Source organism: Xenopus laevis, chromosome 1L (genome assembly GCF_017654675.1).
Source record: "Xenopus laevis strain J_2021 chromosome 1L, Xenopus_laevis_v10.1, whole genome shotgun sequence".
NCBI classification, from domain to species: domain Eukaryota; kingdom Metazoa; phylum Chordata; class Amphibia; order Anura; family Pipidae; genus Xenopus; species Xenopus laevis.
In genome coordinates, this window is record NC_054371.1 from 115721911 (window position 1) to 115748094 (window position 26184).

Sequence of the window (26184 nt, forward strand, 5' to 3'; positions counted from 1 at the left end):
CCTCCCCTTCCTTTGTGATGTTTGAACATTTAATTTGAATAAGATCGATAGGGCTTAAATATGATCTGGGGGCAGGATCAACCAGATCATTATGTAACGTACTTGCAGGTATTTTTGAATTTAGTGTGAGAGCACAGGCAAAGTGTGCCTGTGCCAAAATGTAAAAGCATATGTACTCTGCATTGTTGCTGTTATTTGCCTGCACTTCAGAGCACAATTTATTACTGTCAGTTTTACTATAGAGCAGTGATACCCCATCTTTGGTTCTAACCCTGCTGCAGGAGAACAACACAGATAGATTGGTCGTCGCTGTCCAAAGGCTAAATAGGTGCAGATGTGGGGGGATTTTCTTTTAAAGGAGAACTAAACCCTCCATACCAAAAGCTCCCCTAAACTACCTGCCATTGCCCCCTCTGCTCTCCCTCCCTGCACTGTGCATTAATAAAAAAACAACCCCTTAAAAAAATCTGACCTTAAAATGCAGAGCATTGCAGAGCTCAATGCTGATTTGAGCATGCCCATTTGAAGCCCAACTGTGCATGCTCCTGCATGCTTCGTGTCAGTATTGAGCCCCGAAAGAATACAAAGCAGAAGAAGATGGTGCCCTGGAGCTCTGCTCTGTATTTTAAGGTCACAATTTTCTTGAGGGTTTTTTTTGACAGTGGGGAGAGAGAAGAGAGGGGCAGTGGCTGACAGGTAAGGGGCGCCTTTGGCATGGGGGGGTTTAGTTCTCCTTTAACTAAAGCTGGCCATACACGTGCAGATTTTATTCTTTGTGCGATGAACTAGGGATAGTTTCATGAATGTATAACCTTTTGTCAGTTAAGCTGTTTTAATGCCTCCTGTTTAAAAATTCAAAAAAATAGAAAACCCACTATTCGTAAAAAAAAAATGTTGCATGCCTCAGAAATCACTGTAAAAATTATTAGAAATTGAATTAGATAGAAAAGTCGAAATAGTAATAATAATTTATTGAAACAGAAACTAAATTTATTTTTCTTTTAAAATATGTTATAGAAACCTGTATCTGTAGCAATGTTCCCTCTAAGGTGTGTGCTCATTCATGCAAATTTTTAGGCCAGCACACACAACAAAGTGTGGTGCACACAAAGAATTTTTGTGTGAAAACAAAACATTTTGTATTCATTCTGACCTGAGCACACAGTTTTTAAAACAGTGGGCCACAAGTTTAAAATGTGCGCACAAAAGTAATTCTATGCACAATTTTATGCCCAGAAGGAATTAGAGGGAACATTGATTTGTAGGAAGATTTTCTCTTAAGTGAAATAGAATTTACCTATGCCTAATGCAGCATAATCCAATGCTACTTCTTAGGGTACTGGCACAGTGGTGGGATTTGTCACCCACAGTTAAATCTTTGCTACTATGGGCGACAAATCTCCTGAGAAGACTTTACATTGAATAACATTGTGATCACTGCAAGTACAATTTTGTACTTGCGGCAATCCGGTTTAACTGCGGGAACCTTTCTTCCTTCGCATTTTTCTGTGATTAATCTGCATAGCCATGAGTACTACGTTTTACTTTCGGCAATTGCAATGTTATTCAATGGATAGTCTTTTTTGGAAGATTTCTCCCCCGCAGGTAGTAAAAATAACCCCATGTGCCAATGCTTTTAAAGGAGAAGCAAGGGTTAAAACTAAGTAAGTTTTATCAGAAAGATCTATATAAATACACCAGTAAACCCTCAAAGCAATGTTGCTCTAAGTCCTCCATCAAAAGCAACATTGTGTACACATGAGCTTCTGTATCAGCATCTTTCAGCTTAAACCTCTTGGGCACGGGCTTGAGCATGCTCAGTTTGCTTCTCTCTTCCTCCCTCCTCCCCTCCCTGCTGTAATCTGAGCCCAGAGCTGTGTGCTAGCAGGAAAAGATTCAGGCAGGAAGTGATGTCACACCAAGCTATTATAGCAGCTGCTATCCTAAACAAACACAGAACTTCTAGAGCTGTTTACTCAGGTAAGGTAAAGCATTCTACAGAATAAATATAACATTCTATCTTGCACTATTGTGGCTAAGCCATTGGCAATTAACTGCCTCAGCTTTCCTTCTCCTTTAAGTAGCAGAAGACAATGCAGTGTTTATGAATTACTAAATGGATTTGATAAAAAGGGAGAATGATGTGATGGTAACAGTCCTCTGGCATCTCATACTTTGTGGTAGAGGAGTTATTGGCATAGATTACATCATGCTTTCTGTGTTACCTATACAAATCTGCACCACTGCATTGTACATTCATGGAGCCTTTCATATATCCTATAAATGTAAATATAATTTTAACCACATTGGTTGATTGGATTGTTGGATTGGATTCCTCCTTCAGTGTCCAGATAGTTTACGGCAGGACAAGCAGACCCACTAACCAAGGAATGCATGTATGGCCTTCAGCAGCTGGGACTGTACTGTCCCATTTGATATGTATGTATGTATATTTTTATTTATATATCATTATGTATTCAGTACTGTACAGCAGAACAATAAATTAATAGAAGAAACAGGGTGTCATTACAGTATAAATACAAATACACGCAAAGTACAGTTTTAAAGATTAAGAGCAAAGTTTGAAAGAGACAAAAGGAAGTCCCTTCCCCATATGTAAACAAACTTCAAATAAATATTGATTGGAGAAAGTATCAAAATACACAATGTCCTGATTATCCTGTAAATGATATCCTTATAAATGATGTTTATTGATGTCATCAGTTATAATCTGTACTTAGTGAGGCCACTTTTATGTGATCATGAAACTCCTTGGTGACTTATAATATCATATTTTTACAATAGGGGGTACATGATTCACTATAAAATACATTGGCCAATTGTCTGTTGAATGTAAGAGTTGGCAGCCAAAACATTTCTGTGTATGGCTTCTTTATGGTATAAATACTGTACTGCAAAGAATCTTCTAGCAGGAAAGATGCTTTCTTTGTTTAGTTACTTGGCTGAAGGATGAAGTTGCAACCTGCACTTGTTTTTAAAGCTTTGTCTTTTCACTTACAATATCTAGAAACATGCATCTCTGATCCAGCATATTAGCACTCAGTGAGCATAAATCAGATGCCTAAAATGACTCTCTCTTAATAATACATTAGTAGAAATCAATCTTTTGTATATCCGGGGGCAGTCCTCGCAGTAAAGCCTCTTTGTCTCATGGCAGTAATATGTTTCTGCTTGAAGTGCACAATGCCCTTTATTTTTTTGGGGGCAAAGGCATATAATGCTTATGTAAAACTGTACTTGGAAAATTGATTAGTAGGGCTACCTGATTTAAAATGATATATACATACATAGTTAAAGTATTTTTGTTGAAAAAGACAATACACTTCTTGGTGTTGCTGATCACTGCAACGATTGTCAGTTAAGGAATGTAAACCCCTCCTGTATTATGAATTATTATAAGGGTAATAAACCAACCCAAATGAAACAGTCCCAACCACATGGACCAAAGTGCACAGTATCTTAAAGGGGCTTTATACAGCTTCACTAAAAATTTGTACAATAAATAGGATTTGTGTTGGAAATGTATTCTGACAATTGTTTTTTTTAATCTTATTTTCCTTGCTTTATGTTACTATAAATGGAATATGAATGGAAAAGTATTTTGTTTTTCACTGACCTCACTCCCTGTTATAAGCAGGGAAATTTGTTCAAAAGAAGCTAATGAGCTTTATGTTAACAAAGCCCTTCCTCCCCAAAGCAAAAAGTGTCTTGGAAGAACAAGTAATGTGATTGTTTTGGTTTTCTGGTTTAGTGCAAGAAAAAACAAAAGACATAGCTGTTTCTTTATTTAAATCAGCAAAAAGGTCAGTAAAAACCTTAGTTATTGAGCTACTGAAATTTTTATGTTTAATTTAGAATAACAATTAATGCAATTTAGGGTGCTGGCTACAAGTTTCCCATTTACATTAATGCTAGTGGGAAAACATACTTGTACCATAAAGTTACCTGAATTATGTAAAATAATCCTAAATAAAGAAAACATTTAATCCACTTTACCTCTTTAATCCTATAGGACTACAGGAATTTTCCTTTAAATTGTGGATGATGTGTTGTATTAGTCTTCCACAGTTAGAGAACAGTGAATCACTGTCTTTACCAAGCAAAAATTTGACTTAAGTCAAATACAAAGCTGAGCTGCTTTTTGTAGGAATTTGTGCCTATATTGAAAAAAAGTAAGTACAATCCTTAAATTGCAATGCAGGCCAGTGAGTTTTCACAAACTACTAGTTATTATCCCACTGCTCTATCATTCACTGCCACCAGGTCCCTCGATAATTCCTGTTATATGTACCTTTCAGTCGTGCGAACGTTATGAACTTATCCCAAGTGTGTTCCGTAAAAAGAGGATTACATTGAATGCAGTTTGTTTATGGTAACTGATACCACTTTAGGGGAAATTGGAGTTTATATCCCTCCTGTTCAGGATACCTTGTATAGCTTTATTCTTCCAGGATTTGAAAGGAGCAAAACGTTTGCTTCCTTGCTATTTTTGCCTGATTATGCCACCTACCTACCTGTGTGGCCTCAGGCCTGTCAGAAGAGGACCGCATCAATGCACTGACATGGTGGGCTTTGTCTAATGGGATTTTCAAACCTTACTGACAGATATCTGGGTGACTTTCATAGTCTTGTTAGGCACAAACCCCCCTCCCCTCAGTGATTATAATCACTAACCTGATACCCTGGGCTGGTGCTCCTGTTATCAGAAAACTGCACCAGCCTGAACAGGCCTGGATTTGTGGTGAGGCCACAAAGGCCCAGGCCTAGGGCGCGAAATTTAAGGGTCGGCATGCCACCCAGCTGCATCCTTAGGTGCATTGGGGATTTGAAGCTCTCCAGTGCTTCTGTGCTTGACGGCGTCACAGCCGGTGCTATGACCCTGTAGCCACAGGGGGGGGCGTAGGCGATTGGAAGCGGCTGGCACTGGGACCATGTGGCCCTCCTGGCGCCGCTTCGTCAAATCCGGCCCTGCTGTGAATGAGCACCACGCAATGAGCTTTTTCCTGCTTCTTCCTTCTACACGGTCGATCTTCATGCACAGTAGATTGAAAAGTCAAACTTTAAAGGGAACCCGTCATCGAAATAAATTATTTCAAATCCTATTTGAATCTTGTTTTCATCAGACTGGGAACTCGTAATTATAGCAAGCAGTCAGGAGCCATTTTGTGGACACTGCTATTAAGACAAGCCTTGCATCATCTCAAAATCTTGTTTCTGCACCAGAATGGGGGGGCCTGATGTCCATCCCCATGCACTGGCTACACAATTAATTGGTTAAGAGAACTGGAGGAATGTGGGGAGAGCAGTGACAACTAGACAGTGCTGAATGGAAAGTGAAATTAATTGTTTGCCCTGCCTCTATGCCTAAAGGTGGCCATAGACGCAAAGATCCACTCGTTTGGCAAACGAGCAGATCTTCCTCCAATATGACATTAACGAGCATGGTTATATCATAGGTAATCTGATTGTTTGGCCGTATGGCCGAACGATCCGATTACGATGCGCAATGGGCTCCGGCGGGATTGGTCGCGTCAAAATCAACCCTGACTGATCGACCAAACGACCGATCTCCGCCAGATGAAAGATGTCGGCACACGCCACACACGATCCGAAAATCGTACGAATCGTACGATAGGATCTGTGTGTCTATGGCCACCTTAAGGCATAGATGAGAGGCAGACAATATTTGATTCACAGCTGATATTTTTTAATGAGTTTACAACAGCTATGAACATAAAATTAATTTTATGTTTAATTTAAAAAGGACTTTTATTATACAGCTTTTTATGTGTGACAGGTCCACTTTAAGCAAAAGCTGTCTTTTTTTATTCTACTCAGTATGAACCAGCCTAGGCCATTGAAGAAAGAAGAAGTGAAACACAAGGTTGGATTAGTGGTGCTCTCTCAGCAGTACACAGGGCCGGTGCAGTTTTCTGCTAACAGGAGCACTGGCCTAGGGTATTAGGTAAGTGATTATAATAACTGGGATGTGCTTAAAGCTGGCACCTTCAGATTTTATTTGTCGTACATCGGATATCGGTCCTACGCTTTAATGCAACAATCTAAAACTAATATTGAGATTTAATCTGTAGGTTTAAAGTTGGAAAAATAACAGTTTCTGGCCATTTAATTGGCAGGCAACAATTGTAGGTTTAGTAGTGGTAGTCGCCCATGGATATCATTATCCGGCAGAAATACTAACTAAATTGTGTACATGTATGGCCATCTTAACATTTGGCACCCCCCAGCGATTTTACTTCTACTTCTACTTTTAATTGAACATGTATGGCCAGCTTAAATTGGTGGAGGTCAAGACTATAGACAGATTGAGGGATGGATAAATCAGTGCAGGTGTTTTCAGTGCAGACAAGGTATGTCATTATGAAAATGCATGCTTTCTGCAAATGTAATAAACATGTATATACTGACTCTTCTATTTTAGTAACAATAAAAAAAACTACATTCAAGTTGGGGTTATATTGTTCCCATTGTTCTGCTGATGGGTTGTTGGAGGAGAAGGGAGGGGGTGATATTACTCCAACTTGCAGTACAGCAGTAAAGAGTGACTGAGCACAAGTCACATGACTGGGGCACTTGGGAAACTGGCAATATGTCTAGCCCCATGTCAGATTTCAAAATTAAATATAAAAACATCTATTTGCACTTTTGAAAAACAGATTTCAGTGCAGAAGTCTGCTGGAACAACTAACTGATGAATTTGAAAAAAATATGTTTTCCTTTGACAGTGTGCCTTTAACAAAAGATTGTTAGAAAAAAAGCAATTAATGCCAAACAAAATAAGTCAAAGAAAGAACTCATTTGTGTTTACTCCAATTGATTATCCTGTGCCCGATGATTGCTAAGTAATAAAGTGGCAGCATCCTAAACCCGAGCTTATATTTTTCACAATTTAATACCATCAGCAGAAACAAAGTCAGTACTTACAATGTCCACCTCAAGGTCATTAATAAACAATCAAAATCAAAGGACCAAGAACAGAGCCCTGCGGCACTCCACTAACAACATTGGTCCAATTTTAAAATGTTCCATTTATCACCACTCTTTGTAATCTATCCTTTAGCCAGTTCTCTATACAAGTAAAGATATTATGTTCCAGGCTAATATTCCTTAATTTAACCAGTTACCATCGGTGTGGTTTTGTATCAAATACTTTTGCAAAGTTTAAGTAGACCATGTCCATTGCTGCCCCAGTGTCTAGGCTACTGCTCACCTTCTCATAGAAGGCCATTAAATTTGTCTGGCAAAATCCATTTAACATAACGTTATGGCACAGAATTATATTATTTGATTTGCAGTTTATTCCTGTAACTAATTCCTTATCACTCCTTCGAAAGCTTTCCTATCACTGATGTCAAACTAAAAGGCATATAGTTTAAAGGCTGGGATCAGTATCCCTTTTTTAATAAAGGTACAACATTTGCAGTTCACCAATCTCTATGCACCATAACAGACCTCAAATATTCCTGGACATTTTAAGTAAAGAGGTTTGGCAATCACAAAGATGATCTTAATAAATACCCTGGGATGAATACCATTTAGCCCTGGACCTTTGTTTACATGTTCTAGTCTTGTTTGAATTTCCTCCTGAGTCACCCATCCATCAATAGTTATGTAATTACAGTTGGGTCTATTAAAAAGGAAACCCTCACCACTCCTGTTGTGTAAACAGGCAAAAAATAACAGTTCAAAATCTTTCCTTTTTCCTACTCTCATCCACCAACGAACCTACCTCTGTGACTAAGGGTCCCACCATTCATGCTTTTGACATAATGGAATGTGCAGTTGCTTCTTTATTCTGAAAAGCCTGTATATCCCAGCAGTGAATGGGTAAAGTCCACAATCAAATATTCCCAGCTACTGTTCCTTTGTGAACTCTGCGGCTGCACAGAATATTTCCACCAACACAAGCAACATTAAATATAGCTTTGAGCCACAGGAGACAGCTTTAGATGGCAATTTGCCTTCCACGAATTGAATGCATAGGGTGTAAATATGGCTCTTGATTTTCCAATCCTTACAGAAAAATACAAACGGAAGTACCATTATATTTTTAGCCATTTTTGCATTTGCATGGCTCTGGGGTTTTTTCTTTAGAGATTAAAAGTATATTTAACAAAAATATTGTTGAACATCTATTTACCAAAAATATTGTTGAACATCTATTTAACACTTTTATGCAAGCATTTTGCCATAGTATTGTCTAATTTTTTGGCATATTGGTTTTGAAAACCATATTTATCAAATGGTGAGATCTAACGTTCACCCATTGATAAATACAATTCTAAAAATCCCATAGGAGTGAATAGAATGTGGGTGAGTTTTTATTAAGCTTTAAACTCACATTTTGATAAATTTTCCCCTAAATATAGTTTTTACTCTTATTAATATTTGTCTTGTGTGACCTCTTAATAGGGATTTATTGTTCTGTTCCTCTATCTTTGCTAACTGTGCAAGTCTGGAGGATACATTGCTCAAAGAATCAATACTATGATTTAACAATGGTTGCGTAACCTAAAATACCCAAAGTAAATCTTATCTGTTATGTATCTTTATCCAGTGTTCTCAGCAAAAGCCTACCCAGGTGAAACTGTAGAATGTAGAAGAAGATAAATGTTACTTTATTGTGGAAGTCATTTTCAAATGGCTTTATAAAATAAGCCTTATTTGATTTATACCTGAAATGAGCATAAAAATGTGTATGTGACTTTGTGCATATTAGTATAGTGTCTTAAGGAGACTTTTAATTGTGTTGAAAATATGATACCTGTGAATAGGCATGCAAATTTTCTTGCCAGTTTGTATAAAGCGATTGCAACTATAGTGTACATGGCTCCATGAGATGTGCAATTGCAATAAAGCACAACATGCAGAGAGGTACACTTAAAAAACATTATGGCACTGACTATTCTGCATAGTCAGACATAAATCATAATGTACAAACCACTCTGCACATAGATAGGGGTAGAACCTATTGAGTCTGGTGCAGAGTGCAGTGTAAGTCTTCTTCGCCAGTCTTTCTGCCTGCTATAGAGCAGACTGTAATTACAGGGACTAGTGCAACTTGTGTCTTTTGCTTCCACCTACTTGGGCTAAAGCCCTTTGTTGGGTCAATGGCTTTGACAAGAAGATTTAATTATGTTAATTATAAAGCAATGTTGTCTGCCTGCTAAAGTCATGCACTGCTCACAGTCAGTCTTCTGTTTGGTAATATGCCATCCAATACACAATCAATATTGGTAGCAGAATAGGGAAATCACCTTCATAGTCTCTCAATATTGTCCATAAATGAACTCCCTACAACATGGTGTCCAGAAGTATATTTTACTTTTATCTCAGTTTTCAGTGCTCTGCAGTAGATATTTCCGACTATTTGCACTTTTTTGTATTTTTGGGTGCAGTTTTGCAAGTTAGTTTCATGTTTTTTGCATGATATTTTAATTTAAAAAAGTGTAGCCTATATTCTGAGACAATTTGCAATTGGTTTTATTTTTTTATTATTTGTGTTTTTTGAGTTATTTAGCTTTTTATTCAGCAGCTCTTCAGTTTGCAATTTCAGCCATGCATTTATTTAACTAAGAGACTGGAATATGAATAGATGAGACCTGAATAAAAAGATGAGTAATACAATGTAGCAAAAGCAATACATTTGTAGCCTTACAGAGCATTTGTTTTTTAGATGGTGTCAGTGACCCCCCATTTGAAAGCTGGAAAGAGTCAGAAGCAGAAGAAAGCAAATAATTCAAAAACTATAAAAAAAATAAAAGAAATAATGAAGAGCAATTGAAAAGTTGCTTAGAATTGGCCATTCTATAACATACTAAAAGGTGAACCACCTCTTTAAGTCTCCAAAAAGAAATCATTTTTACCTAGTCATAGCTGTTTTAAGCGAGCCAACACATGGGATGTATGCAGTCCATAGTTTAACAAAATTGCACTGATTTGAGTGGTTGGTTCAAGGTTCCTGCCCAAGTGTGGTCCTTTCTCCTTGTGGGATTTGCCAGTGGAGTTCATTAGCTGGTCTGGTTCTCCAATTTTGGGCAATTATGTCTGGATGATTTGCATCAGAATGTGTGGATTAAAAACTCTTGTTGAGAAGCAATCTGTACTATATGACTTAATTTGTGGGTCGTCTAAGATTACATACAATTCTAGTGTAAACTCATAGGGGCAAATTCACTAAGCGCTGAAGCGCCGAACGCTAGCGTTACTTCGCTAGCGTTTGTCATTTTCGTTACTGCGCAAATTCACTAACGAACGCTGGCGTAGATTCGCTAGTGTTACTTCGCACCCTTACGCCTGGCGAAGTTTCACTACGGACGTAACTACGCAAATTCACTAACACGCGCAGTGTACTGAACGCTACGTTTTACGCTAGACTTCCTTCGCCACCTCAGACCAGGCGAAGCGCAATAGAGTAGATAGGGATTGCTTCAAAAAAAGTCAAAATTTTTTCTAAGTCCCAAAAAACGCTGGCGTGTTTTCTACATTATGGGTGATAGGCTGAAAAAGATCGAAAAAATTTTTGGGGCTCCCCTCCTTCCCCCCTATATTTCCTGACTCATGGCAACTTACCTATACAGTGCGCACATGTGTAGGGCAAAATAAAATTTTTATTTGATGTTTTGAAGGCTTTCTAGGCATTTGTAGTGCTGATACGTATTCCTCCATTGAAATTTGAATTTCGCGCCATATGCAAATTAGCCTTCGCTAGCGTAACTTCGCTTCACTTAGCAAATCAACGCTAGCGCAACTTCGCAACCTTACGCTACCCCTGAGCGCAACTTCGGATTTTAGTGAATTTGCGAAGCGCTGGCGAAACTACGCCTGGCGAAGTGCGGCGAAGTTACGCCTGGCGCAACTACGAATCTTAGTGAATTTGCCCCATAGTTACATAGTTAATGGAAGGAATGACATTATTATGTACTGTTGCCTTGGGTGTGTTTGCTTCAGAAACACTATTAGTGTCTATATAAATTATCTGTTGTATAGCCATGTGGGCAGCCATTTAAGCACAGGATAACAGTGGATAACAGATAAGATCTGAAGCATCCCATTATATACTACAGAGCTTATCTGTTAACTGCTGTGTCCTGTACCTTTCTCCCTTTTCAGCTTTGAATGTCTGACCCTGGCTACACAGCCACTTGTTTTTATAAACTATTGTAGAATTTCTGAAGCAAACAAATGTGTTTTGCCAGTTAAGCACAACATTACTTAAAAGACTAGCTACTGTTCCCACTAGGGGTAGGCAGAGTAGGCACGTGCCTAGGGCGCAAAGCTGGGAGGGGTGCCAGGCACTTACTTCATCTGCCTGCTACCCCTAATCTGGTCTCCTCTCCTTTCTTTGCCCAACCTGTCTCTCACTTAATAGGCGCACGTGCGCTAGCACCTGTTCGTACATGCGCCCGAGCATCCAATAGACACTCGCGAGTGTGCCTGACTGTTCCTTTAAGTTGGGTTGAAAAAAGACCATCAAGTTTGCACGTCTAAAGTTTAGTGTCTTAGTTTCTCCCTTGAGATGTTTCTGCAATATAATCTCAAAGGAGACTATGTAATGACTATGTAATGATCACTATTCACCTACGCAAATGCTAGAGATGAGTTTAGTATTATTAATTATTACCAGGTCCAAAAGAGAGTCATTCCTAGTAGGTTCTTGAACTAGCTGGAATAAAAAGCATTAAGTGTATTAGCAAACCCATTAGCTTTTCCCGACTTGGCAACCCCATTTCCCCAGTCAATGTCTGGATAATTGAACCCATAATAATAACCTGACCTAGTTGTGAAGCAGCCTCCATTTGTAATAGTAGTTGGGCTTCATTCTCGTCACATTATTCGAGGTGGTTTGTTGCATACAACAATGATAATTTTCTTTATAGCTTTTTGCCCAGTCGAAATCTCAACCCAAAGGCATTCCACACCCTCTGCCTATGGTTATTTCTTTAGAGCATGGCTTTAATTCAGGTTTTACATAAAGACAAACTCCTCCACCCTTTTTAATTCCTCTGTCCCTCCTAACAAATGTGTAGCCATTTAAATTGACAGCCCAGTCACAGGATTCATCCCACCAGTATCTCAGTGATACCAAATATATCCTAGCTATGCCCCTTACTTATCCCACTGCCGAGTCTACCCTAACTTCCCCATAATACTCTGGCTCACTCCCCTTGCCTAGTTTAAATACTCTTCCAGCCTCTTAGCCATTCTTTCACCTAGCACAGCAGAACCCCTTCCATTGAGGTGCCATCCATCTCAACTATATAGATTGTACCCCAAGGAAAAATCAGCCCAGTGCTCTAGGAATCCAAACCCTTCCTTCCTACACCAAGACTTTAGCCACAAATTTAACTCTGTAAACTTGATTTCTACTTGTAATTATTTCACAATAGGAGGTATTCAGCATTGCCCTTATTCAAACAAAAGTTATTCAATACTTATTTTGGTAACAATAACTGACCATGTGCTTGAGCAGGAATAGCCATACAGGCAGAAGTGCTAGGATTCCTTGAGGAGTGAAGTTGGAACCCACTGTAATAAAGGGATCCAGTCCTTTATAGCCTTGCAAATTGGAGCACAGTCTTTTGCTTATTATCCACCGTTTCCTTGTATAGCGAGAATGACACACATGCCAGAAACAGAAGCAGGGATTTCACTGTTGTAGAATAGCTGGCCAGTTCTGAAGCTCATTTCCTGGAGTGTCGCTTACAAAAATTGTTCCACGCCAGCATGTTTCCTTCCTAACTGTGTGCATATTGTAGCTGGAATAAAGTGAAAACTCTTGGCAATAACAGAGTTATTTTAGTTTTTTTTTATTGCACTTTTTTGTTTTGTTTAATAATTGACAATCATTCAAATGGTTTTTTTTCCCCAAATGCAAGCCCGGAAATATTACATTTGGAGTTGTTTAAATCTTGCCATAAAGTAATAAATCTTGGCAAAAAGAATAATCATTAGTATTATTATTACTGTATGACCAATTTATATAGCTCTAATAAATGCCTGGAAAATACATGTTTATACACTCACGCAGAAAAGTTGGCTTTGAGAACTACACATTCTAATTATACAAGATTCTAAGTCATATCATATTAAATTGCTTATCCTTCTCCAATGGCCTGTTTAATAAACAAAACCAAGATGGCAATCCTGCGTGTTATTTCTATAAATGAACCTTGGAGCAACCTAAACTTAACTGTGTGGCTCCATTACGCACCTTTCCTACACCAAGCCAACGCTTACCCAAACCTGAAAGAGTAAAGAGGTCTAATGTTATCTGTAACATTCCAGTAAAATTTCCATTACATCAATGACCAATTATCAGACACCAGAAGGAAAGACCACTGCATTTTCTCATATAAAAATGTAACTCGTAGTGGCATTAGTTGGCCATAGTTATTTTTATAAAGTTATATTTATACCATTACCTTTTATAAGGCTAATAATAATAAGCATTCCACAGTATCTATGGCACAGTTGCTTACCCAGGCCCCGATATGTGGAAAAGCCAAAATGGCCTGGGCCTAGCGTGGCTGAATTCTTAAAATCGGAATTATAGGCGGAACTAAAGTAAAACCTTTGACAAGGGGACCACTCAATTAACTTTTGCCTTCAGCTATAACATTGAGCCCCATTGTTAAATACCGTAATGAGACACCAGAAGATAAGGAAGTGAACTGCTTCTTCCCCTGACATCACATCCCTCTCTTTCTCCGCCCCCAGCCTGGCATTTCCCTGCCTTAACTAATTATTTCTCACCCACTCACAGCTTCATCATTTTGCCAGTCTTTAAATATAAACCAGTGTAATTTGGCTGCTGTTCATTTGGATCCCTTGTCATGCAGCCCCTGCGTTTATAGCTCCAGGGCTTTTCTTTGTTTGGCTCTATTTGCTAAACAAAATAAATACCCAGTCTTGTGGGTTGAATATTTTTTTTACCCAGATCAGGTCAGGCATAATAGTCATATACTTAAAGAAGACATTTTATGACCATCAAGATCAGCCAGTAATGGGATTAAGGCAAAGCAAGCCAGACTGGATGTTTTCTTTTTATGAGTAGCAATTCAACTGTATGTGTAACCAGCCAAAGTCAACAGCAGGAGTAAACCGTATAAATCACATGAAAGATGTGTTCTCTGGGTTAAGAGAAGGAACAATATGGATTGCTGTGACCACTGCATGGAATTATAAACAAATATTGCCAGTGGCAGGGGTTAAATTGTATTTGTGAAGTGTTCTTACCAAAGGGGAATCTTACCTGACATCAGGGTCAAATATCAAGGAAAGCAGCTAAGTGAGAAAAAACCGGGCCAATTTATCTAACAACACAGGCCTTCCTACACAATCCCTGCCAGATAAAGATTACTCTGGACTCTTTATTTCTAATGAAAGGATAAAGGAGGTCACTTCAACTAGTCTTATTGACCTTCTCAAATGGAACTTCTAGCAGGAAAACCAAGAACTGCCTGTTTATTTTGTAATTGTTTTAAGGACTATTTGTTAGGAAATAAAGAGCAAACATTGGTAGGAATGTTTAACTGCAGGAATACATTTACTGTGCGATGTCTCCTTATTATGATCTGATGTGTTCAAAGTCCATATAAAAGTCATTTTTTACATGACATGGATATCTGAATTCATTCTGAATTTCAGTGTGACACATGCGACACCATTTAGCATTGATTATATCTGCTGACATCATTACAACTTCTAGGCAATAATGTATCCTCTATTGTTTACAACAGGTGATACATTATTTTTTAAACCATAAACAATTTAAACACAAGTTACATCAAGAAAATATATCTTACAGTTTTGTCATTGCTGTTGTGTATTATCGGTTTACAACACACAAGCCGTGAATAATCTTTAAATTATAGCCTTATAAATGGTGCTTAATGATGTGTAGGGTTGCCACAGGCATGGCCGGTATAACACTTACCAGGGCCAGAAATTACATATTTACCCCGCAATGTAATTGACACATCATTTTGTTGCACTGTTTTTTCATACCGACTTTTGAGATTCCGGTTTGGGAGTGAGAAAAAATTGAGTTTTAGTAAATACCCCCCTTAAAGTCACGTGACTGTAATTCTCTGAACAACTTAATGCAACAATTTTTTTTCACAATTGATGCAATTTGTAGTGTGACAGCATTTGTTGTCAGTAGGTGTTTTCATTAATTTATATAATGTGACCAATATTGTCTTTAATCATCACATATGTATATATTAAATTGGTGTAAAGATAGAGGAAGCAGATCCTGTGGACTCAGTGGGGACAGGAGGGCCTGGATTGCAGGGTCAGCTTCCTCTATAGTTAGCATGCTCTTGTTATGCCACTGATATAATACCATGTACAAATACATAGAAACTTTAAGATCTGCATATATGCTAACTGAATTTCTAAAAATATATTTTGTTTTTACACGATGAGTCAAAGCTCTATTATATTCAAATGTTCTATTATATTCAAGATGCTTTTTTAGAGAAAATTTTCATTAGTATTATTTATTAGAAGCAGATTTGGCTGACAAGTGTTATTATTTATGCAGATTTTTTATGAATAGAAAATTGGAAAGTAGTGTAGTAGATGGAGTTTTGGTTAGACGTTGCAGTACTGTTGATCTGGTAAAAATGTATATTTACCAGGTTTGAATTTGTTATAATGTCTAATTACCAAAGATATACTATATGGTGACTGGTCTTTAAATTACTTTTTGGGGCATTTTCATAATTTATTATAAAAACTGCTAAATTTAGGATTTGTAATTTTGTAGTAGAAATATATATTTACCCATTTTGAATATGATTTATTTGGTGCACAAAACAATCATAGATCTACCTAATATTCCAAAAGGACAAATATAGGTAATTGCTCCACAGACCCTCAGCTCTTCATTGGATACTTCATCAACGGGTGTTACTTTTTTTAATTATAAAATCGCTGCAGTTTTTGTTATTTCTTGCCCTATACAGTGCAAAATATGAATTTGAAAGTACAGTCACATTCTAGGATTTTATAAGCACAATCAATACAAATCAGATCATCCAATGAAAAGCCTGCGTATAAGGAGTATTTCGCTATTGTGCTCATTGTACTAGCGATGCTGCCCCCCTTTGACCCACTCCGGCGCTGATTTTCAAAGGAATTTTTCAGTATAAAAATAAAAACTGGGTAAATGGATAGACTGTGCAAAATAATAAATGTTTCTAATATAGTTAGTTAGCCAAAAATGTAATGTATAAAGCCTGAAGTGACTGCATGTCTAACATAATAGCCAGAACACTACTTCCTGCTTTTCAGCTCTCTTGGTTTCCACAGTGACTTGAGGGGGGACACATGGGCCAAACCCAGTGCCGGGCCAAGTCGGCCAGGCGCCCCAGGCAACCTGGCCGACTACGTCGCCCCCCTGCTGTATTGAAGAGCGCCGATGATGCGCGAATGCGCATGCGCCGATGACGCGCGAATGTGCATGCGCCAATGATGCTACTGCACCGATGACACGCGAACATGCCCAGAGGACGTACGAATGCGCATGCGCAGAGGACGCACACTCGCAAGCTTCTGGAACTAGGGGTAGGCGTCGGAAGAGGTAAGTGCCTGGCGCCCCTCCACCTTTGCGCCCTAGGCACGTGCCTCTTCTGCCTACCCCTAGTTCCGGCCCTGGCTAAACCCCTATTTCAACACTGAACTTATGTTGAAAAAAGGAGGGCGTACAGGCCATTTGGGGATATGATACTTTGTGTTTCTTTTACTAGGAACATCAGGATGTATAAATTGCCAGATAGTGTGAAGAGTATTAGAGCCTGAGTAGACATTAAAGGAGAAGGAAAGGCTTTGTACACTTGGGGGTGCCAAATGTTAGGCACCCCCAAATGAATATATTTACTTACCTGAAAGCCCGGGCCGGTGCTCCTATCAGCAGAAAACAGCACTGCCCGTGGTTATACCAGTGAGCACCACTGAGCGATCCTCTCCCTGCTTCTTCTTTCTTCAAATTTCCCAGGACAAACGCATGCACAGTTGAATGAAATAGCCGATTTTTTAGTTAAAGTTCGGCTTTTTGTTCTACTGCACATGCGCAGCTGCGCAAAGGAAAGAGGAAGAGGATTGATTCGTGGTGCTCACTGGTATAACCCCGAGCCGGTGCAGTTTTCTGCTGAAAGGAGCACCGGCCTGGGGTTTCAGGTAAGTCAATATAATCTCTTGGGGGTGCCTAACATTTGGCACCCCCAAGTGTATGAAGCCTTTCCTTCTCCTTTAACACTAAATAACAAAGGATATACTCTTCTGATGATTTTAAAAAAGGAGAGGCCATTTTTTCATTTTGCACTGAACAGCCAGAAAAAGGAACAAAGTTTCTAACTTAATTGGCTTTTGGCAGAGTCCAGAACAGTCACAGCAGCAGATAAGATACTTTTGTAACAATTTTGAGATAAGCAAATAGGTAATTGTAACAATATAAGATAACAGGTCCCTTGGGTAAAGTTAGACTCACAGCTTAAAGGGCAATTCGCCTTCATTAGCAAAACTGTAATAACTGAAAAAAAACACAGAAATATGTTCAAACTTTCATAACCTGCCAAATTTTGTAAAATGAACATGGTAATTAGGGGGTGTTGCCACAAAAATGGGCGAGGTCAAAAAACCAAAAAATTACTTTTTTGTCCCTCTTTTTATTTCCAAAATGTTAGAAGGTATGGTGACGTTATTTATAGATAGTGATGGGCAAAATTGTCCCATTATGCTTGGCGAAAAATTCGCGAGACAGTGAAAAATTTGCAAAATGCATTGAATTCAATAAGCGCCAAAATTATTTTGACGCATTCAATTTTGACGCATTCAATTTTGACGCGAGTGCCAATTTTTATACGCGCAACTAATTTGTCCAAATGCATTAAAGTCAATGGGCATCCGAATAATTTTGACGAGCGCCGATTTTTATGTGTGCGCCAATTTTAATGCACGACAATTTTTTGTCTGTGAATTTTTGCAGCAATTGCACGACAAATTTTTTGTCTGTGAATTTTTGCAGCAATTGCGGCAGAACATTCACAGCCGGTGAAACGCGGAAATTTGCTGCGAATCCATGCCTGGCCAAAAAATTTTGCCCATCACTATTCATAGAGAATAATCTGTTTTCTTTATGGTAACTAAAATATTAACTCTTGTGGGTACACCTTTCCTGTTATGTCACAGAAGCAATTAATTCTGATATAACATTACTTGCTCTTTGCAATTGATATTGAGAAGCTGCATCTGTTTTTTTTCCACGGTAGCAGGAAAGTTGCTACATTTGCATAAAACCGTTAATTAGTCAAATGTGAGCTTTTCACACACTTCATTAACCTCTGTTTAATGCCAAAGTTGGAGTTAATTGGCCAGGTGTCAAAAACCTGTAAAAACTCTTAAAAAGATAAATGACTTCCCGTAGGGACATGCCGGTGTGACTGTACGAAGTTACTCTAGCTAAGGCTCTCTAGTCCGTCCTAGTGTATTTCTGTCTAACATTATTATAGGTGCACCGTGTCAGTAAAATGTTAAAATGTGCTGACAGATAGGCAAAGAATCATTGCTTTTTGGCATCTAGTCAAATTTATTAATTGGGATTTTTGTATCAATGTTCATGTATATATATCCAATTAGATAAAACAATGCATTACTATTAAATTGCTTGGTACATTTGTGAGAGTGTCTATATTGACAAGTGAAATAATGAAGTGTGGAGGTTTTTGTCTTTTTTATGCATTCATTTGCTCAGCTGCCCCAAGTATCTGTTAGCCCAAGCTTCTGCATTGCTTCCACATAATTCACCTTACCAGAAGCATAGATCTTTAAAGGGGACATATAGCATACATTTTCACAATGCATCAAACAATATAAAATAATGTGATATAGAAGAAATAGTTTTTATTTTAATACCTTTTTGATCAAAAACATCTGTATTAGCTTGAAAACTGTGCTCAGCCCTCCCCTTTGTAACTTCCTGTTCAGGACTTTCCAGTATCTGACTCTACAGCCAAAGCCTCTTTCGACCTAAGTTACAGAGCAGCAGCCAGTGAGGGAGGAGTGGACGTGTTTTTGATGTCACACTCAGTCCTTCCCTGCAGACATCTGTTAAACCTTACTGCTTGTTTTCCCTTCCCTGAACTGCTCCTTTTTGTCCCTCTCTGTCCTGTTCCTTTCCCCCTCCCCTCCCTGCACTGTTCATTTCTCTCCCTCTCTGCCCTGTTCATTTAACCCCCTCCCTGCAGTGTTTCTTTTTCTCCCTCTCTGCCCTATTCATTTAACCCCTAATTGTCCTGTTCATTTAACCCCTCCTAGCAGTATTTGTTTCTCTCCCTCTCTGCCCTGTTCATTTAACCCCCCTCTGCCCTGTTAATTTAACCCCCTCTCTGCCCTGTTAGTCCCCCCCCTTCATTGCTTGTTCCTTTCCCTTGCCCTGCAATAATTGGGGGGGGGGAAAGAAAAGCAAACTGCTGTATAAATAAAACATAATCTGCTACTTAAAGTATTTTAATCTTTTCTGGGGCAAAGTGTATCAGCAGTTAGTCTAAATACCATAGTCATTTTCTACTCAGTATTAGGTTGTATACAAAAAACAATCAACATCTTTTCAGTTTTCCTTTGTAACTCCCTGCATCTGTTATTATATGTTATACAATCCAGATCATCAGCTGCATTTATTCCCTTGCAACTCCCTGCACCTGACCATAAAATGTTCCAGAACAGCTGCATTTTCCCATTGCAATTCCCTGAACCCGATTATAAACTGTTCAACACCAGCTGCATTTTTCCCTTGCAACTTCCAGCACCTGGTCATAAATTGTCCCAGAACAGCTGCATTTATTCCCTTGCAACTCCCTGCACCTGATCATATATCAATATGCAGAAAAAAAAACCTACAGCTGCTGTTAGGGAATATCACAGTAAATACTAATTTACACTGTATGGGCAGGGAGTTGAATAGTGAGTAATAATGTATCATGGACTATAGATTATGTCCAGCTCACCATGTACATTTGTGACTGATGCCTATTTGCTGTGGAGCACAGGAGTTGTAAAAGAAAATAATACTATTACATTACTATTACAGTTTGTATTAACCTTCACATCTACTGCTTTATGTTGAGCATTTAAGGTATATTGTTATAAGTGAATGATCAGGCAACAGCATAAGACAGCTATGTGCAGGCTGGGAACACAGAGGACATAGGGTTGGAGGGGAGGTGTTTCCCTGCAGAGTTAAACCTGTCAGTCAGTGCTGTGACCACTTCCTGTGGGTGATTGAAGAGACACTCCTACTCTTTATTTCAGCCTAGCTTCTGACCTGTAAAGATCTCATGTTACATGTTTTGAGGAAGAATGAGTAATATATTTGAATATGGATGTTATATAAAATGTCTCCTTTAAAGGAACATTTCAGTGTAAAAATAAAAACTTGGTAAATAAACAGGCAAAACAAAATAACAAATGTTTTCAATATAGTTAATTAGCCAAAAATGTAATGTATAAAGGCTGAAGTGACTGAATGTCTAACAGAACAGAACACTACTTCCTGCTTTGCAGCTCTCTAACTGAGTTAGTCGCGACTTGAAGGGGAGCCACATGGAACATAACTGTTCAGTGAGTTTGCAATTGATACTCAGGTTTCAGTTCAGTTTCAAAAGCAACATTTATGGCCCATGTGCCCCCTTCAAGTCATTGATTGGTTACTGCCTGGTAACCAATCAGTGAAAACCAAGAGAGCTGAAAATCAGGAAGTTCTGGCTATTATGTTACACATTCAGTCACTGCAGCCTTTATACATTACATTTTTGCCCAACTAACTATATTGAAAACATTTTTTATTTTGCACAGCCTATCTATTTTGGGATTTTGGGGTTCTGATTTTGCTGTAGAACCCAACAACTTGATATTCTACTGGTAGTTTTAATATGTTAATATTGTGCACAATTTACCAGTTATTTAGTGCATTGGCCATCAAGCAATAGGGAACACTGATTCCATAATGCCCAGCTTGTACCTTTCGGTCATGCATTGATTGGAGCAAGAGACTGGAATATGAATAGGAGAGGGTCTGATTAGAAAGATGAGTAATACAAAGTAGCAATAATAATACATTTGTAGCTTTACACATCATTTGTTTTTTAGATGGGGTGGGTGACCCCCATTTGAAAGCTGGAAAGAGAGAAGAAGAAGGCAAATAAATCAAAAACTGGAAGAAAAAATGAAGGCCAGTTAAAAAAGTTGCTTAGAATTAGCCATTCTATAACATATTGAAAGTTAACTTAAAGGTGAACCACCCCTTTAAAATCTCCAATCAGCTGGAAGAAACATTGACAACCCGAATCTTGGTGGCTGGGGTATAGGGTTGCCAACTGATCGATATTTTACTGGCCTAGCCATGCCCCTGGCATGACCAAATCCCCTCTTTGAATTCCCCCACTAAACAACAGACAGTGCTCAACTAACAAAATTCCCTTCAGTAGGCCAGAGATGTAGTGGTTCTGCCCCATTTGTGTATTACCCCATCCCTTACATCATGGGTACGTCCCCTCATGGCCTGCCCTTGCCCCAGCTGGCATTATGCAAAAGGTGGCAAACCTACAGATAACATGAAAGCCATTTTTTGGTGGCATTAATGAGTTTTCTCCAGGGTTTGTAGTGCCAGTTTTGATCTGAAAGCTTGGAATACCTGAATGCTTTGAAGAAACATTGTCATTCAGTAGAAGGAATGTTTTTTCAAAGCTCACAACATAGGTTTTATTGTTACTGAATTGTATGTATTTTAGCATATAGCATTCATTTTACTAAATCATTGACTGCATCGTTCTTATGTTCCCCTTACATCTTTAGAGAATATTGCCTCTTATTAAATTTGTAAATGGTAAGCAATGAAGCAAGGGCTTTGCTTCCAATCCCAATGGAAAATGTTCCTATTATAGCATAACAGTGTTATTTTGTGTTAATTATTTGCAATCAGGCCTGTACTATACACACTGGCACTGATTTATTAATCAACTGCCACAGGTGCTCCCTGTAAAGGTGAAAACCACCTGTAATCCTGAGTGTCATATTTGAGCAGGTCTGGCATTTGTAATAGTAATACAGCACTCGGTACCTATGACTCCCCAGCTATCCCAGCATCCTGTGCTAAAAAGCAGCTCACAGTGGGAATTCCACTAAAATTATGTGTGCCAGGCATTCAGTAAGGGAGATGTAATAAGACACATCTTGTTGTAATGAATGAACATGAAAACTAGAGCAAAATGCATTAATTAACAATAATGTTTAATGAATGAATCCATGGTACGATCTAGTTGGTGAAGTGCCATTAGCAATATTGTAGGCTCCATGTAAACAAGATATTTTTGGAATAAATGTGCAAATTCTAGGATTATATCAAAATTATGTTTGTTCTTATGCATGATTAATAATAGCATAGGCTTGATTATGTAGGTCTTGTTTGCTGTAGCCAAGTGTATTTGGTGAATGTTTACAGGTAGTGAATCTGCAATCTTGATCCTGCAATGAAAGGAATCCTACAAGGAAAAGAGATGTGAGTGGTTGTATTGTAATATATTTCCGCTGTACTGTAAGCTGCATCTAATGGACAGTCTCCCAGTGAGACTATTACAGAAATGAACTGCTCTTCCTTCTAGTATTAGCCCTTAATGCTTGCAAAACTGGGTTAATTGAGATGAAAACACTTTGCTGATGTATTGCTTTTTTCATAAACCCCTTCTGTTCCAGAGGAATACTGAAGAGGCTTCCCACCTACTTTACTATAATGCACCAAACTGCCTACAGAAGAATAAGCTTTTACTTTTTTGTTCTCAAAATTCTGCTCATGATAACACTAAGCAATTGGGTGTCCAAAATTCTAGTTAAGTCTTGTTTTGCATCAGTATTTTTGATCTATTCACCATATATAATTATATTATCTAATAGGCAATTCTGCATTAATTGCACTAGTATTTGGAAAAAATGTAGCAAGGCCTTATCTCTGTTTTCCACCTATTTTTCAACAAGAAAGGGATGGTGGAGTTTGAAAAACATGGACATTGACCATGCGCATTAGTGTATAATTAGGTGAAGAGGACAGGGGTCCAAGTTTAGAAATTGTATTTTTTGGGTGCATGCCCAACAGATTAGCATCTCCTGTGATTTTTTTGTACTTTAAACTGCTCTTCATAAAAACTAATTTTCGAAAAGAAATGTTTTTAACTCCTAATACCTAATAATACATATTTCCAGTTTAGTTTCAATGATCTTAAAAATGACTGCTCCTTCTAGAAAAGGAGGGGGTGGACTAGTGGCATGGCATGACTAGGGTTGCCACCTTTCTTCTTCGATAACTCCAAGCAGGGGGTGGGGCAGTGGTGTAAAGGGGGAGTGAGCAAGTGATGTCAGGTGGCGGAGTGGGCGACATCAGGGAAGGGTTCCTGATGTCAGAGCCTGGGACTATGAGACAGCAATCGTTGATTGGCTGATGGATGCATCATTCAAGGAGAGTCCTGTTTATTTGGAAAACTGGGCAGGCAGTTTTGACCCAGACAGCCCTTACGAAAACCAGACTGACTGGGAAGAAACAGGACAGGTGGAAGCCATGGAAGCATGACTAGATCAGGGGTGTGACTTGGTGTAAATAGGAATACATAGCCTTTTACACGTGCAAAAATGTGATCCTCAGTTTTGCTTTCCAGATGATTTTTCTCTGTGATTGTATTAATTGGGTCTCAAGAATAAAACTGATTTTTGGCCTTACCTTATGCTATCTGTATGTGGAAGGGATGCAAGGAAATCTGTGTCCCAGAGTGGTCATACAATGCAGCACCTGAAATATAGGCCTGTAAGGGAATGTAGAATCTTCCTTATGTAGATAATATCTAACTGTATTTTAGGTTTATTATTCATATTCTATCTAACTTATGATCCAAAGGAAGAAACTTTTCTCCTACTGTGCACTAGAATTCCTGGAATCATTTATTGGACTGTCAAATCCTTCTCCTTGAACGTCTGCTCTCTCACTTTAAACATGTAATGTAATTAATGTTGGTATCTCTAATGTCTTCCCAGTGGACATACTTGAAAACAGTTGAAATGTTATGAGTTGAATCTTGAGCTGTGGATGCACCATGGGAAATGGATTTATATTATATTCTTTGAACCTACAAATCTTTTTTTTTTTTTGCAGTGATGAAATATTTTTTATTTTAATTTTATCTTTCTGTTTCTTTTTCAGGTTAGCTTTATATGTGTATGAATATTTACTGCATGTAGGAGCTCAGAAATCTGCACAGACATTCCTGTCAGAGGTAAGGACCAACTACATGTATATACGTTATTGTTATTTCTTCTTTCTTTGGCAAATACATATGACGCCCATAATGAATTAAAGCAGTGCTGGTAAATTTCCTGGAGTCTAAGTGTTCTTGAAAAGGTGTGGGATTTGCAACTTTAAAAAAAGGAAGAGTAGGGATAAAAATGACTTTCTCCCACTTCACTGCCTACCAATTCACATATAAATGGAATTCAAGCAAGAGAGAAGCCTGCCTGTACTAAGCTGGTATTCTACCCTAGCTATTCCATAAAAACCATTGAGGAATCATCATTGCTGGGCCAAGCCACGCTTGCCGATGATGAGTGGGAGACTTGAAAAAACTTGGGTGGTTAAGTGAAAAGAGCCCGGACTAGAGGTAGGCTACAAATTAGGTATGTGCCAGGCGCCCCCCACACCATTGCTCCCTAGACATGTGACTCTTCTACCTGTCCCTAGTTCTGGCCCTGGGGAGCATTACTTTTAATCCTTTGAAACAGTGGTCCCCAACCAGTGGCTCATGAACAACATGTTGCTTACTTACCACTAACATTTTGCTCACTAGTGGTGTGCAGGTCGAGAATTTCTTGACCCGCCCCCGACCCTAACCCAGCCCACCATTCCCCCTCTATTTGTAGACCTGTGCCCGTCCTGCAGTGACCTCACAAAAGGGGTGTGGGCGGGCACGAGTTTTTACATTTAGGAGCCGGAAGCCAGCAGTGGTAAGACACTGAAGATTTTGTGCAGGAGCCAGCCCAAACCCGCCCGACCCTCAGGTTTCAGGCTGGCCCACACATCACTATTGCTCACCAACCACTTGGCCTCAAAGGAGGTGCCTATTTTTGAATTTTAGTTTGCAGACAAGTTTTAGTTGCATAAAAACCAGGTTAAACAATGCCTCCTGAACATTGCCAGTCCACATAGGGGCTATCAAATAGCCAATTTCAGACCTATTTGGTACCCTCCAGGAACTTTTTGCATGCTTGTGTTGCTCTTTTTACTTTTGAATGTGGCTCATTGGTAAAAAAAGATGCGGGCCCCTGCTTTGAAACTAAACTTCCCTGCACTACACTGTTGTGCATACCGATAGGATGGAGGCTTAGTTGAAGCTCAGCTTGAAATAAATATGCTGTTCTGTAGCTGCTTTTCTGCCATCATTGCTTTCTATTTAAATCCATTAGCACACTGTTAAACTTATTTTTGTGGCACCACTTTTTCTGCAGTGCTTTGAAAAGCATAATAACTTGTGGGCCTCAGGCTGATTTTACAGCAGAGGAAATTTGCCCTCAACCTCCAACCTCACATGCAGATCCTTGGGAAGAAAATTCAGCATAAATAGGGACTGATTTAAATCTTTGCTTTCATATTCTTACTAGTAGTACACAAGTCAAAACTAATTACTGATTGTTTGCTATGTGTGCAAAGAAGTTTAAAGAAAAATGTTTATACAATGAGTAGTCCCACCAATATATAATGCATAATGTATTTCCTTGGTATGACATTGTCTAAGATTTTACACCATTTTCTTCTGGTCCCATGAAATTGTAAAATGTGGGTTCAACTGTATAAGAAAATGAATGATATGTTTAATATGCCAAGCTAATTACCTGGTTACCAAGGATTTTGTTATAATATAGTACCAACCTAAATTAACACTAGTTAAGCAAAAACATTGCCCATTCCTAATTTCTTTTAAATTGGTTAAGGTGTTAGGTGATCCCAGAAAAAAAACGTTCTATATTAAATGAAATAGCAAAATAAGTGAGAAACTGAAAACTCAACTCACTTTTGCAATGTGCAAAATCTATAGCATGTGGTTA

General features: G+C 38.6%; 1 protein-coding gene across 1 annotated transcript in view; it reads left to right on the plus strand.

Moving 5' to 3' along the window:
* ssbp4.L (single stranded DNA binding protein 4 L homeolog) overlaps nucleotides 1-26184 on the plus strand; it is a 229323-nt gene that overhangs the window by 21083 nt on the left and 182056 nt on the right. Inside the window, exon 2 of the mRNA XM_041562361.1 lies at nucleotides 24290-24362. Coding sequence (XP_041418295.1) covers nucleotides 24290-24362 — 73 coding nt within the window. The remainder of the gene's footprint in view (nucleotides 1-24289; nucleotides 24363-26184) is intronic.